This window comes from Fusarium poae, chromosome 3 (genome assembly GCF_019609905.1).
Source record: "Fusarium poae strain DAOMC 252244 chromosome 3, whole genome shotgun sequence".
Taxonomy (NCBI): domain Eukaryota; kingdom Fungi; phylum Ascomycota; class Sordariomycetes; order Hypocreales; family Nectriaceae; genus Fusarium; species Fusarium poae.
The window spans coordinates 4,006,620-4,020,793 of record NC_058401.1 but is presented as its reverse complement, the minus strand read 5'-3'; the positions used below and the strand labels follow the sequence as shown (position 1 = coordinate 4,020,793).

The following is a 14,174-nucleotide window of genomic DNA, read 5'->3' as shown; positions in this document are numbered from 1 at the left end:
GTCACGTGGAGTTTTATGTGTGATGGGATGAAGGTCATATTTTTATTGTTTGTTTGTCAGTGACATAGCTACCTTTGAATGCGTAACAAGGGCTTTGTTGTTGATTGTAGTCCACCAACCATTGTATCAAGGTGATGTGTATCTGTCACATCTAACCCCTCTACTTTCATATTGCCGACAAGCAGACAAGCAAAGAGCTAATGATCATATCTAATTATGCCATCTAGTCGAGTCCCCCCACTTATCTACTCTATACTTTGTCCGTAGCAGGTAACTGATCTCAGAGGTATCCATTCTCGTTATAACGCATTGCTATGCCTAAAATAAGAAATTATAAGTGATATGAGCCCTCAATATATATGGAAAGTTCGAACCATCTTTATATGCTTAAATAGTGATATGAATAAAGTGTTTCTATTTAAATGCTATAGTATTCCATTTTCGGGGCTTTATGTAGCCACTCATGCAAGTAATACCCGACAATGTAAGCACTTAAGATAAATGTGGCACTCAGCCAAGACCTGCGTCTTGTAAGATGCATGCATTATCAGTGATACCTTTGTATTTAATAGTTCTTTTATTAGTCTCTGGAAATATCAAGCGATGCAACTTATCATCAGGAACAAATGTTCTAGGCCGAACTCGGTTGTCGGCCCATGAATCAATTGCCCCGCGTTACGGAGAGTTTATTACCCCGTGCCTTCTCTACAAAGCTATGAGGTAATGGACGCTTCTCTATCAACAAAAGACATCTTGGACCTTTCAATCAACATTGCGACTCTCCATCATGCCACTACCAGCAAAACCTCTCGACGCCCTTAGCCAGGCATTCCCTCCCAAGCCTCATTTCACCGAGTCCAACGTGCCCGATCTCACAGGAAAGGTCACCATTGTCACTGGAGCAAACACAGGCGTTGGTCGTGAGATCGCTCAGGTTCTCTATAGCAAAAATGCTACTGTATGGGTAGCTGCTCGCAATGAAAAGAAGGGTCGCGATGCTATTGAGGGCATCAAGAAGCAGCACCCCGCATCCACAGGTTCCATCAAGTTTCTCAAGCTCGATCTTGCAGACCTGACAACCATCGGTCAATCGGCCAAGGAGTTTCTTGCCCAAGAGACAAGACTCGATATACTGTTTAACAATGCTGGTGTCATGACGCCACCAGAGGGCTCAAAGACGGAGCAGGGGTATGAACTCCAACTTGGAGTCAATTGCTTGGGCCACTTCTTGTTTACCAAGCACCTCACGCCTCTCCTTCAGTCAACAGCCAAGTCAGCACCCAAGAACTCTGTTCGCGTAATTTGGGTATCAAGTTCAGCTGCGGATGTGCTGGCGCCTAAGGACGGTTTCGAACGTGACAATCTTGATTATCATCAGCCGCGCAACCTGATGCACAAGTATGCCACAAGCAAGGCCGGCAATTACTACCACAACACCGAATTTGCAAGAAAATACAAGGACGATGGTATCATCAGTGTGGTATGTCTACCAAATACCCATAGCGAGTTGTATACTGACAGACTAGTCTCTTAACCCTGGTAATCTGGCAAGTGAACTGGATCGTACTTCGCCCTGGTACATGTATTATCCCAGAATGTTCACCACATATCCTTCAATTAACGGCGCTTACACGGAACTGTTTGCAGCCTTTTCAGAGGAAATAACCACCGAGAACTCCGGTATATGGGGTGAGTACTGTATCACTTAAAGATATGACGTTAGCTAACGGCTTCAAGTGGTTCCATGGGGTAGATTCATGCCCATTCGTCCCGACGTGCAGAAGGGAGCTCTGCCCGAGTCTGAAGGTGGCACGGGAATGGCAGAATTCTTTTGGAACTGGTCTGAAGAGCAGATCAAACCTTACTTTAACAACTAATCTTTAATGATAGTATTGACCAAGTGTTGCTGATCAAGTCGAGCATCAAAGTCTCTTTATATGAACCAATACCAACGCATGGTCCTTTTTGTTTTGAGGTAACCTCAACTTAAACATTGTCTCGATCCCGTACTCCAAAATGACCTAGTGACGACGCCAAACCCGAGTCTAAATCTTTCATCAAGTCACCCCATAAAAGCCCACCTGGCGAGTCTGATACCCACAGGTCACTGTCCAGTATGCTGTCGAAACCAGCATTAGCCAAAGCTTCCTCCCCGATACTCATGACCTGGTAGCTACTCGGCTCCATTGATTCATCTACACTCTCTGTATCCTTGTCGGTATCGGCTGGTGTCGTCGCAGGCGTAGCTATACCAATTCTAGTGCAGAAAACCTGTACTATCTCGAAGCACTTTGTCTTGAGGCTGTCAGTCAACTGTGCGTCTTCCCAACTACCAGACATCTCAAAGACTCGTGCAGCTCGTGGTAATGTCTTGCGTGCTATAGGAGACAACGGGCATATGGGATAGCCGCAAGCGAAGCCAGCTAGAGTGAATGTTGCCGTACGTTGCCAGCTAACAACTTGAAAGAAGCCGGCAAGAATTTCCGAACCACCGAGAATCTGTTGTAGCATTAGTGTCATCATGATGCCAGAGTTTACAGCCATGATGCAGTGATTGTCGCTGTTAAAGGTCCCGAGGGCTGGTGTCGGCAGAAAAGAGATGAAAGTTCTCGTGAGCATGATGACCAGAGAGTGATAATCCAGTTCAAGCACCAACCGTTGCCTTTGTAGCCATAGGGGATCTGTCTGGCTAAGGTTGAGTTTGGATCGATCGACTGAGAATGGTACACCCTGTACCCTCGGTGTTTTGAGATTTTCTGGCAGTTCCTCAACCCAAGCTTTGAGACGTTTGAGCTGTCCGTACAGGTACTTTGCGCATCTCTCGCGCGACGCAGCATGTTGGTAAAAGTCTGTCTGTTGGGTTTCCTCAAGGGTGCCCTCCAACACTGCCGCTAATTCAGTATGAATTTCGCGAACGATCTGAAATAGACTTTGCCTCTCGTGTACAAAACGAAGCCAGTTGATGTCGGATGACCCAGAAAAGTCAAAGTTTGGACCAGCAAGTTGGGCAACCTCGTCAGATTCTGGTTCTTCTTGATCGTGTGATTGAATGCTTGCTATTGCAAAAGGACGACCCAAATCCAGAGAGATTTGCGTGTCTAATGTGACCAAACATCGCCATAGTCTATGACCCACGCTTGTCGACGGCATTTCAGTGTTGACAGTGTCATCACCATTGTCATCAAATTGAAGGCCAAGGGATTCGGCTGCTGCTATTGCTGACCGCATCATCATGTGAGCCGAATTGATTTGTTTGAAGGCCAAGAGGTATATGGCACTAAGAAAATAGCACTGAACTGATATTAATGTCGGCGTCTCCAAGCTAGAACTTAAGGACTGCTGTGCTTGAAGGTAAAAGTCGTATCCAGGCTGATCAGGCATGACCAGAGTGTCGTTGGCTGTGTAAGAGGAGCCGAATTGGATACATAGCGCAATCACAATGTCGACTAATGGACATGCCTGCCTCATATTTCCATGCCATAGAGAATCGTAATGTCGTCGGAACGCAGCTTCTTCGAGCACAGGATAAATGGCGTGGTAGCCCTGCCAGTAAAGATCGAGCAATGCGTCTTGTTGCTCACGCTGAAGGCGGTCACAGTTGGACGGCGTTGATGGAGGTGATGGGTGTGACTTTGATGAAGCATCTGGCTCTAAATCCGTCTCAATGAATGCTGACAGTCGATGAGAGAAATACGTGAGTGAAGATGGTCCATACTGGACGCCATTGATCCGAACACCCTTCCATCTTTGTGATTGTCTGCGACCGTTGTCACCTCTCCCAGATGAAAGAGAGGGGCTCAACAGTTTGTTCTCCAATTCCTGGACCTGGGTTCTCAATCGTTGGACCTCCCTACACGCCTGTCAACCTTGTATTCGTGCACATTCGTTTCTAGGACCTACTTTGTAGCCGCAGCAACACTCTTGAAGTCATCACGACCCGAGTTTACGCATTCTCTCTTGGCTTGCTTACAATTGCGACAGGGTCGAGTAGAATCGCACTTTACACGAGTCAATCGACACCAATCACAGGCGCGTGAGACTTGAGCTCTCTTGGGGCGGGGTTGTGACGTCGGCGGGGACAGAAGCTTCCCGTTGGACAGCGAACTTGAAGTTGAAATGTCGAAAGTTGTAAACATTTGGGATTTTTGTATAGTTAGAGAAGGGGTAAAGTGAGAGTGTAGCTTTTGTTGTGCCTTGTTTTGAGGCGTGTTTGGTTCAACATGGGTGAGAAGTGATTGAGTCAGGGATGTTTGTTAGTGGAGGTCAAGTTAATTTGTCATCACAGCAAAGTCATACAAGTATACACCATCAGTATAAGGATCCAGCTGACGGAAATGCGAGTTCTTGATTGCAAATCATAGATTTTTAACAGATAGAATACCGGATAGTGGCAGCCTCGTTGCAAGCCAGAGTAGCATGTATATGGGGCGCCTAACAATTGTCACTTTGTCTGTTCATACCGTAGATGGCTAGGAACAATCTTGGTTAATTTTCGTATGATATATATACTTAAAAAGTTTTGAATATCCACAAGGCCAAGAAAATACATATTCGAGGAAAGTCTCAAGACGCGAGAGCAGTTCAATCTCATGGAAATGTGATGAAATACGGCCAATGATAGGGCTCCGTGCATGCCCTTGCAACCAAATGAGGAAGTCGGAGGAAACTCCGAAAACTCCTTTTGTGCAGTTTCTCGAATAATGGTCCTTGGAAAAAGAACATCCTAGTCAGGTCGTCAATATGGATGAAGCAATTCAAGATATTTCTTCTTCTTTTTTTGTTTGATGGATAAAATCTGCATTAGGAATTAACAAACGAGAGGCTGCGACTACCCGTGCCTGCCCGAGTTAGCAAGCGGTTGTTACCCAGTCTGGCAGCACCACCTACCTACCTTCCTTCTTTCGCAATGCAGAAGTACCTGCCCTGAACGGCGCAAACTGATGGAAAGGAGAGAAGGAGTTAGAAGGTAAGCTTTCATGCGGACACCATCCGTAAAGAACTTCTTCTGTTCTTCATAGCACTCTGGAATACCCACCACCTAGTAATAACACCAAGAATCAGAGATTGCAAAGATGATTCACTTTATCCTATTCTTTTTAATTTTATTTGCAGGTGCCGACTCCTTTCCAGCACTTCAGGATCGAGTGGTAACTTGTGGATCTCCTGACAAGGATAACTACACGACTATTCAAAGTATGACTAGAATCTTGACTGCTGGGCGAAAATACTGATAGGGCTAGATCCATTCTTCGGAGACGTAGATCACGGGCAGCCTGGAATCACCTTTACAACCGAATATGGCGAAGATAGTCTACGCTGGTTCATGGTGTATCAAAACGCGATCGACTTTAAACCATACCGGGCCATGAAGGTAAAGTGTCGCATTTGTTCCAAAGTATCCTCAGTTGATGTCTGAAATAGATCCCATCCAATACAACTGTCTTTATCGACTTGACAAGCTCGTGCCAAACATTCGCTGGAAGACTTGTCCGTGGCGCTGACATCAATTTCGATGGAGGAGTTCACAATCTTGGCACATGGACAGAGTTGAATTGGGGGAACTATCCGCTGGCCTATGGTGGAGTATCTGTCATTGAAGGTAATTCGACGTGACAGTCAAACCTGCAGTGCTAACACAGACCAGGAAACGACGGTCCAGTCATGCTCAATTCTGAAGACGTGAACGCACCTGTCATAGGTTTCGTGCGTGATATCATACCAGAAGCGCCCAAGAAATGTCAAGAGACCAAGGACAGTGGAGGGAAGGCCCTGAAGCCAACTGACAAGAATGGATATGATGAGGCCACGCGCAAGTTCACAAAGCGAGCGCTGCGCAATTCGCAGGTTTCCATCGATAAGAGTTACACTGCAACAATCATGTCCCACAACGGAAGGTTCATGATCAACTTCATTCATGGGAATCATTAAAAGGAGTACATCTGACGAGATACATACGACAACATCTGTTTGGGGCTGGGGGTAGTATACATGAGCCCAGATGATATAGTATGTGACAGAGCATTCTATGGAATTAAGAGCCAAAAGAGTGGAAAACAAGAAACTTGTCATGGCAATAGCTACTTTGAAGATCTGAGATATTCTATCACACTGCTTCCCCAACGTACTGCACTTTTATAGGTCCACATTCCTGGCGCATTACCTTTTGAGAGACCCTCGATAGCATCAGCAAAAGCAGATCCAAGACCCTCTTCCTTGATCTGACGGACTGGATAAAGATAGGTTTTGAAAGAGAAAAGGACAGCGCCAGTGTTTGGTAGACGGGTGAGAGTTTGCAGCTCAATTCGGAGGAATGTCTGGGCGTGTTAGTCGCATGGTACTACTGAGAATAGATAGAAAATTACCTTTTCAATATCTACGTCTTCATCACGTTGATAAGTGTCGTCGCCAGTAATGTGGTTGCCTTGACAATTAAACAGCTCTGTATGCGTTTGAACGGACCACTTCGATCTGTTAGTTTTGCTTTCACATCGTGACCAGAAGCGAGTCTCACGTTTGTTCGTTTTACACTCTTGCCCACCTCCAGCTTTGCAAAGAACTTTTCCATACTAGAGCCAATTTTCTCGTATGACGGCACAGGAGCATGGATTTCAACAAGTGTTTTCCCCAGTTTAGTTGATGGATCGAAACCAGCAGGGAAACAGCACATGAATGCGATAGACTGGTGGCCCTCAGGTGTCTGCTGCAGTAGAAATAAGTCTTCTTCAATCGTTTCACCAAGAACACGCAACGCCGCATCTGCACTACCCTGAGGAAGTGTCGGGAAAGACATTCCTGTTGCTAGATTCTTGCACGTCGATTTATCTTGAGACAGCTGGAAGATAGTTGGGAAACGTCTGGGAAGCTGTTCAGATAAGAGATATGTGTAGAGTTCACGTACGGCTGCGTCGCCTTCGGGGATACAGCCATGAACAGTTGAGCCATGGGTAGCGATGATTCCACGTCGTTGGGTGATGCGATCAAGATAGTCTTCATCGATAGTGATTAACTCCGAGGGCGTGTTGGACTGAATGGCTATAAGACGGTTAATGGACTTCGTATTGCGTTCCACGTTCATAAGAGGATCGCACCCATCGTGATGTGATATGTTGGTTTGAATGGTCGTAGTTGACGTCTGGGAGCCGTTTTCCAGTCAAATTCATGCAACGGCTCAATTATTGGTGTCTTTTCAGGAACTACTGCTTCAACCTTGGCTGGTTGAGAGCGTTGTTTACGGCTGCGCATCCATTGTTTTGCCTGGCGTTTGGGTTAATGTCAAAGATCTTGATCTAGTCCAGCTAAATGACTTACACAGTTGGTAATAATCCATACAGATAGTACGACAGCGATTGGGAGAAAGATCAAGTTTGTACAAGGTTGAATATAACCATCGAATCTTTGAGTGAAAGTCATCTTGAAGTTGATAGCTGTAGAATCTCAATATCAAACAATTGCAGGGCGACCAACAATATTTTATATTGTCTCGCGCCTCAAAAACAAGTCATGTCGATCGCTGATTTGCACTGTCATTGTTCTCCGCACGCCGATATCGCGTGGAGTGCCACTGATAGACCTTAGTCTGGAGTACCTGATCTGGAATGGGTGTGTGGCTCCCTTTAGAAAGGCACTATCATGAGACCCCTCTCTGCTCTCATATTATTGCCGCGATAAGGAAAGGCTCATTAACATTATCTACAAAACCAGTCTATCTATCCGTCCAATGTATCATCTGGTATCATGCGTCGTATATGCAGTTCCGGTCCGACCGGGAAAGAGAAAGCCAACGTCGTCCATTTGCGATATGCTTCTACAACTCCCATAGCAATTCTATCACCTCGTCCTTCATTTCTTCAATCTTTGGCGGTGGGTTCTTTGAGTCACCCGATTTCTCGTCCGGGCCGGGAATGTCGTCCTCGACTCGGTGGATGTAGATCTGTCGGACATTCTTCCCAATCACTTCTGTGTCGACCAGACGATAACTCTTCTTCAGCCGACGATCCATCTTGGCTCTCATAGGACTCAAACTCCAGTCAAAACCTTTTGCGCCCTCCCAGCTTCCTTCCATCTTATTCAAGTCAACACTCTCCAATCCGGCCGAATACTGAACAATACTGTAGCCGTTGGTCAAAACAGTGTCGGAGCCAAAAGCAAAGCGTTGCAGGAAGCAACTACCGCAAAACTCGGAGATCTTGACCATCTTATCAACGGGGGCCTGATGCCAAGACTTCCAGTGGTGGAGACTCATTGGAAGACGACCAGACTCGTAAAAGCCACTCATATCTCCGCCCATATCCAATTGATGGAGTCCTTTGACAACTGTAAGCTTGGTCTTGGTCTTGCTGTAGATGCACTGCTTGAGAAGACCATCACCTTGAGGGACATGGTCAACTTTGAGACATTCCTCAAGATGAGGGTCCAGCTCACGCAGCAGAGCAGGGGTCAAGAAAACCCCAGCTCCTCCAAAAGCCATGTAACCATGGTGCTTGACAGCATCGTAATTTTCCGATAGCCCACCGATATACGCCGGAACTTTGTGATCGTTCTTGGCAAGAATCTGGCTCATGGGGTAGAGCGAAGGAAAGAAGGTATCGTCGTCGACAATCGCCACCCACCGGGTTTTGGGAGTAATGTGTTGGAGAAGATCGCGGACAATGGCGAAATGTTGCTCGTTCGAGGTGATGGCCTTGTTCCATGGATCCTTAATGGTCAGTTCAACACCGCGACGATGGAATTCTTTGGTGACGTCCTTGTACTTGTGCTCGTCACCAGGGTCTGTGATGACTGCCAATAATTGTGCATGTGTGTTGCCGAGCCAGCTCTCAAACTGCAAAAGCGACTCGTTCAATCGACCAAGACTCGTCGCGACGCCAAACAAAAAGGCCGAGTAGTCCTCTTGCGGGTACGGCGGAGGCACTTTGAGAGTAACAGGTTCGCAAGTCGGTTCGGTCCATCCTTCACAGGCCTGGTCAAGTTGAACAATTTGACCATTCTTTATCAACGCATCGGGGTTTTGCGACACGATTTGACTATCGATCTTCTTGTCCACCACAGGTCGGATGCATCGCTTCTGGTAGACGACGTCCCTGGTAAGGCCGTACGCCGAGCGTCGGAGATGGTCAATGGTGGGGGCACATGCTGGTGCGAGGTTGAGTTCTGGTCGGTCGGGTTTGGCAGCTTCGAAGCTCGGTAATGTCAGGAACCCCTTGTAGTTGAGGAGGATAACGGTGGCAACGAAGAAGGCTAGAGCGGCAGTTCTTCGTCTGCCAGAACGATTCCGAGAAACCATTTCCAATGTCGCAGATAAGGATAGCTTATGTCGCTAGACTAAAGCAGTATGACGTCGCACCTGTTGTCGATGTCTCAACTTTTCGTATAGTTCAACTCGTCGCAAAGCGTCTCGTTCGATGATTCAAGTCAGGTAGACTCGTGTCGATGTTGGATTGTAAGCGGCACAGTTCCAGAAAGTCCAAGAACAAGGAAGACACAGGCGGCCCCAACTGTCGCAGTCAAATGCAGCTAAGGAGTATAGACAAGGCTTGGCGCTCAGCAAGAAATGCAAGATCACAACAAGCTGAATCGGAGTGCGTCTATATGCGTGGTGAAAATATGCAAGTGTAACGCTTGATGTCAGAAGCGGTAAGAAACATGAACAAGAATTGTTATATGCTCGCAGAGCCGTAAAAGGATGCAAAAGAATGACAAGCAAAGCAGATGCAAAGATTGAGATAAGGATAGTGCAGATCAAAGGATGCAGAAATCTTGGAGATCGAGATCAAGTTAGGGGTTCATATCCACTATAAGTTTATGTGTGGGGCCCCATAGCGAATCGCTTCGGCGGTCATTAGTACTGACTCGCTTCAAAGACCTAATATATTTCACTAAATGTGACGACGCGTTTGGTGTAAAGAGCAATTTATGTCGTGAGTGAAAAGATAATTCTGCAGACATAAGCTTAAAATATAGTTTCTTTTGAGACCTGAGTAGCAATACGATAGGGGCTATTGCTTTTTCTTGCCAATAAATTCCCCAAAATTGGAGATGTGGCGTAAGCAGCAACAGCCACACTTCCACCGCCCCTCCGCATTCATCCATCCCACTTCATTTTGAGCCCCTCCAAAAAGACCTGGAACTTGATCTCACTCACGCTCATTCAACCCATTTCAGTTAGTTGGACAGGACAAGCGGCGCGAAGCCTGGAACTCAATGAATCGTCAACAGAGACCTAACCTCAAAAACGGCGTTGACCTTCAGCTCCAGTCTGCCTTCAACGATGGCAACTGGGCTGTGGTGATTCGCCTGGCAGAGAAACGGGCTCGGACGTTTAATGATCAATACTACGAGGTGCGCGCTTCTGAGTTGTTGTATCACATGTAGACTGATTTAGTTTAATAGATTGTCAAAATATGTGCCGAAAGTCAACTCGATGATCCCAGTTCCAAATTTGCTGCTATAACTGCCATTGACAAGTTTGTCAGAGAGGAAACCGTTGTCAAGGATGTTGATGCTCTGGATCTTCTCGAATGGGCTGCACAAGGACTCAATGAAGAAGAAGAATTCCCTCAGACTCTTGGACCGTTGAGAGCACGCCTCGTTAAAGCCGCACCAAAGGACAAGATCGGCGCCAGTCGCTGTTTGGAATCATGTCTCTTGCATTGGGACCTTGTTAGTGCGCAGCAGGTATGAGACGCTTCATTATCGAGTGCGACAACAACTGACATACTTTAGATTGCCGCAATAATGGACAGATCCTTTCCTCAGGAGAGGACATTCATGTTTTGGAACATTGTCATCACACATTTATTAGCGGTCCGTATTTTGTCCTAGTATCTTAGCACAACTAACTTGTGACAGACCAGCCCTCAAGCACCACCTGAAAAGAAGAAGTTATATGGAATGCTTGCTCTGAAACAGATTCAACGTGCTGCACAATTGGCCGAACAGGTAGTTTTACTCTCTTCTTCTATGACTATGTCGCTCATTTAATCAGGACGCTGCTGCAGAAGGTGATGCCAAACCGCAACCTAGAAGCATTCAAACAGAAGAAGAAATCCTACTGTTCTATGATGTTATCGAAAAGCATGGCTCGAAAGATGACTTTGCCAAGGTCATCTCCAGCCCTGTATTCAATCCTCTTGCACAGTTCCGAAAGGGCAGAAAGGAGATATTATTGAGGACGATTGCCCAATACCAGCAACAACAAGACTTTGAGGCTATCTTTCAGCTCTGCAATGATTGCTTGTCAACAGAGGATGAGAATGGCCAACCAGGCCTGTTAGCGGCCGACTGGAAAGTCTGGCGACACTTTATCGAAGCTGCTGCTCATATCAAGACAGTTAAGCCTGAGTACGTATTGCATCCCTGTAATCGACTCGGGTTCTGAACTGACAAACATAGCGTCGAGGAAACTGTCCAAAAGCTACTACTCAAGTTCATCAAGTCCCCCGACCTACGACCCATCTACAAGCGCATCATCCTCCTGGCAAGACTCTCGGCAGCCTTTAATCTTGCCTCAAATGATGAAGATGACATTGCCGACAATGAGCCTGCTTCTTTCCGACTTAAAGAGTTGATCAACTACATAAATGATCAAGGCGTCAACACTGCTTGCTTTAACGACATCAAACCTTTTGCCGAAAAACTCGCTCCTTCTGCACTAAAGTACCTTGCCTATGACTTTACCTCCAAATTGGCTGAAGAAATGGAAGATGAGATCAAGTCAGCAAGGATACGAAATCTTTCGCTGAAGCTGCAATACTTTGCGGCTACATGTCCCTCCATGTACAACACAGTACCTGGTGAAAAGCCGATGCGTAAATGCATTGTCTCTGGTAATGAAGTCGGGGCCAGCTCACCTGGGCCAGCTTTCTCAAATGTCGCTGCTGCAGCTCTCAAGGTACACAAGTCGTTGGCTGATCTGACTTCAAAAAGCCCATCTGTGGACGCCGAGATCAGACCTGAATTGGTTGTTATTGCTGCCCTTTGCTATATTCAGGCCGCATATCCCCCCTCGACCGAGATTTCCAACTTGCCTGCCTCTTATGCGCCTCTCCTTCAAGCATTGCTGCTGCTCGAACATCAACTCGCATTGACCCCGAAACACAGCATCATATCCCTTTTGCTTGTGCAACTACACCTTCGCGTTGGCTCATCGGCTCGAGCTCGCGAGATCTGGGATACACTGGGAGTCAAGCGTACTATCATGGACTCTCTCGCACCAATCTTCTACGACCGACTCTCTACCATTTCGCCCGCTCTCATCTCGCCATCGGACGAAACAGGCTGGGAGCTCTTGGAGCTACTCAGTTCTCACTTCAATGTGTCCCTGAAACTAAGAATGCCTCGACGATTGATCGATGCATTTGAGTCGGGAAGCTACAGCAGTGTCGTTGATATACCTGAGTACATGGAGAACCTACGCTGGGGTTGTACGCGTGTATTGAGTTTGGTCGAGGAGACCAGGACTGACCGAATCATGGGAGAGCAGTTTTCAGAGGTCTTGACTGACCCTCGATTCAGTAAGTGATATGGCTGTTATATGGTCTTGCAGTTGCTGACATTCAATAGCTGAAGTGACTGATGACAAGAACCTGGTTGAGGCCATCGACTATGGCTCGTTCCCTTCATGGGACTGCAGCTCTCAATCGCCCATTTATTCCCGTCTGCGAATTGGACCTGCGCCAACGGTTGGTTGTCCTTGGTTATTCCTTTGAAATGGAACTGACATTTTTAGAACCGCCGCGCCCACATGTCGTTGCTCTCTGAGGCTTTCCATGAACTTTTGAGCTACAAGCCTCCGCCCATCTACAAGGCTTCTGCCGCCGCTGCTGTCCCTGACCAAATTTTCGTTCTTGAAACACTCGGTCAGCTGAGCAACTCATTTATCAAATTCTCAAGGGGCTCCAGTGAGGATTTTACCCCTCAAGAAGCAACATATTTCGAAGTAATGAGCTTGCTTAGCACTCTCATTCCATTCACGACTGGCATTAGCAGAGCCAACCCTGTACCCGAAGAATTTGCTCAGGTCACCGACACATTAAAGATCGCATTGGAAACTCTCAAGCTTGACCTTGTGGGACTTGCAGCTGTTTCAGAACAAATCACGACTTTAAGCACTTTCCATTCCCTGGCCATCCTCCGGGACACCGCCGCGGCGATCAAGGATGCTGCGCAATGGATAACCGCCTTTAATGATCGCGAAAAAGAGCGTGACCGGTCTGGCAAGAGCAACTTGCCCAAGGAGGTCATGGCTCAAGTCAAGGAATTGGTCACTGTATCTGAAGCAGCGCTCAAGGAGGGTAAGGACACTGTGGCAAAGTTGAAGGAACAGGTCTATGGAAGAGACTTTGAGCCCGCAGCAAGGAAGTGGATTTTTGATGGAGCTGAAAATGTCTTGGAGGTTGTTGGAGAGGGAGCAACTAAAAAGCTTGTCAAGAGCTGGGAGGCAAACGTTAAGGGCTGGCTTCAGGTTAAGTGGAGTTAGACATGCGGTTATCGATTTGCTACTGTAGGAAGCGAACAAATGTACAAGATAGAGAATGCTCGCTCATAAGAAATACGTTATATGGTTTGACTCTGAGCTGTGAGCTGTGTTGACGCGGTATACTGCGTTTCCTTCATGTTTCGGTAGCTGAATGGAAATGGCTTCCTGATTGTATGTCGGTCAAGTCATTGGACAAACATGAACAATGAATTTGTTGTGACAAAATGACGACTTGAACATAGGTTTCTGTTTTATCAACGTATACCAGTGTGATAGAGTATAGTTCCTCAAACAACAGGACACCTGCGTGAAGAACTGACCTACCCAATTCTGCCTAGTAATTTCACTGGCCAAAAGACAAAGTGTCAACACCATACCTAGCACAAGATCGAGACGGGAACAAAAAACAAAGCCGGCGAGATGAAAAAGAAATGCGACCGAGGGGAATCGAACCCCTCTCTAACGCTTGGAAGGCGTTAATGCTAACCACTACACCACGGTCGCCGTGTTGAGTTGAAACTCGTGTTGTTGTTGCAGTGGGACATCCTGTTGCGCTATATATGCCCGTGTCATGTACATTGATTCTGTGGGGTTGACGGATCACTTTTGCCCAATCGGGTCTTTCCACCCCACAAAAGAATTCATCAGATCCACCAATCATGTGCCGAGCGGGAGTGCTTGTTTGGAGCAAACCACT

At 46.7% G+C, this 14,174-nt stretch overlaps 6 protein-coding genes and 1 non-coding gene across 7 annotated transcripts; 3 read left to right on the top strand and 4 right to left on the bottom strand.

Moving 5' to 3' along the window:
• Positions 1 to 787: 787 nt before the first annotated feature.
• On the top strand, positions 788 to 1,877 carry FPOAC1_008737 (uncharacterized protein; the record flags this gene model as incomplete). Its single annotated transcript, XM_044853173.1, has 3 exons — positions 788 to 1,480; positions 1,527 to 1,689; positions 1,738 to 1,877. 3 exons carry the CDS (start codon positions 788 to 790, stop codon positions 1,875 to 1,877), a joined length of 996 nt encoding a protein of 331 aa, XP_044705843.1.
• Positions 1,878 to 1,986: 109 nt separating this feature from the next.
• Positions 1,987 to 4,136, bottom strand: FPOAC1_008736 (uncharacterized protein; the record flags this gene model as incomplete). Its single annotated transcript, XM_044853172.1, has 2 exons — positions 1,987 to 3,850; positions 3,901 to 4,136. The coding sequence occupies 2 exons, from the start codon at positions 4,134 to 4,136 to the stop codon at positions 1,987 to 1,989; spliced, it is 2,100 nt and encodes a 699-aa protein (XP_044705842.1).
• A 936-nt stretch (positions 4,137 to 5,072) lies between these two features.
• FPOAC1_008735 (uncharacterized protein) lies at positions 5,073 to 5,928 on the top strand (the record flags this gene model as incomplete). The annotated part of the gene is made up of 4 exons (XM_044853171.1): positions 5,073 to 5,193; positions 5,241 to 5,371; positions 5,422 to 5,599; positions 5,645 to 5,928. The coding sequence occupies 4 exons, from the start codon at positions 5,073 to 5,075 to the stop codon at positions 5,926 to 5,928; spliced, it is 714 nt and encodes a 237-aa protein (XP_044705841.1).
• Positions 5,929 to 6,077: 149 nt separating this feature from the next.
• Positions 6,078 to 7,092, bottom strand: FPOAC1_008734 (uncharacterized protein; the record flags this gene model as incomplete). The annotated part of the gene is made up of 4 exons (XM_044853170.1): positions 6,078 to 6,314; positions 6,363 to 6,461; positions 6,512 to 7,032; positions 7,089 to 7,092. The coding sequence occupies 4 exons, from the start codon at positions 7,090 to 7,092 to the stop codon at positions 6,078 to 6,080; spliced, it is 861 nt and encodes a 286-aa protein (XP_044705840.1).
• A 712-nt stretch (positions 7,093 to 7,804) lies between these two features.
• Positions 7,805 to 9,283, bottom strand: FPOAC1_008733 (uncharacterized protein; the record flags this gene model as incomplete). Its single annotated transcript, XM_044853169.1, has 1 exon — positions 7,805 to 9,283. One exon carries the CDS (start codon positions 9,281 to 9,283, stop codon positions 7,805 to 7,807), a length of 1,479 nt encoding a protein of 492 aa, XP_044705839.1.
• A 917-nt stretch (positions 9,284 to 10,200) lies between these two features.
• Positions 10,201 to 13,477, top strand: FPOAC1_008732 (uncharacterized protein; the record flags this gene model as incomplete). Its single annotated transcript, XM_044853168.1, has 8 exons — positions 10,201 to 10,338; positions 10,390 to 10,674; positions 10,723 to 10,803; positions 10,849 to 10,938; positions 10,985 to 11,340; positions 11,392 to 12,512; positions 12,562 to 12,680; positions 12,728 to 13,477. 8 exons carry the CDS (start codon positions 10,201 to 10,203, stop codon positions 13,475 to 13,477), a joined length of 2,940 nt encoding a protein of 979 aa, XP_044705838.1.
• Positions 13,478 to 13,909: 432 nt separating this feature from the next.
• On the bottom strand, positions 13,910 to 13,981 carry FPOAC1_008731. Its single transcript has one exon. It is a non-coding gene; the product is annotated as a tRNA-Gly (tRNA).
• Between the last annotated feature and the right edge of the window lie 193 nt (positions 13,982 to 14,174).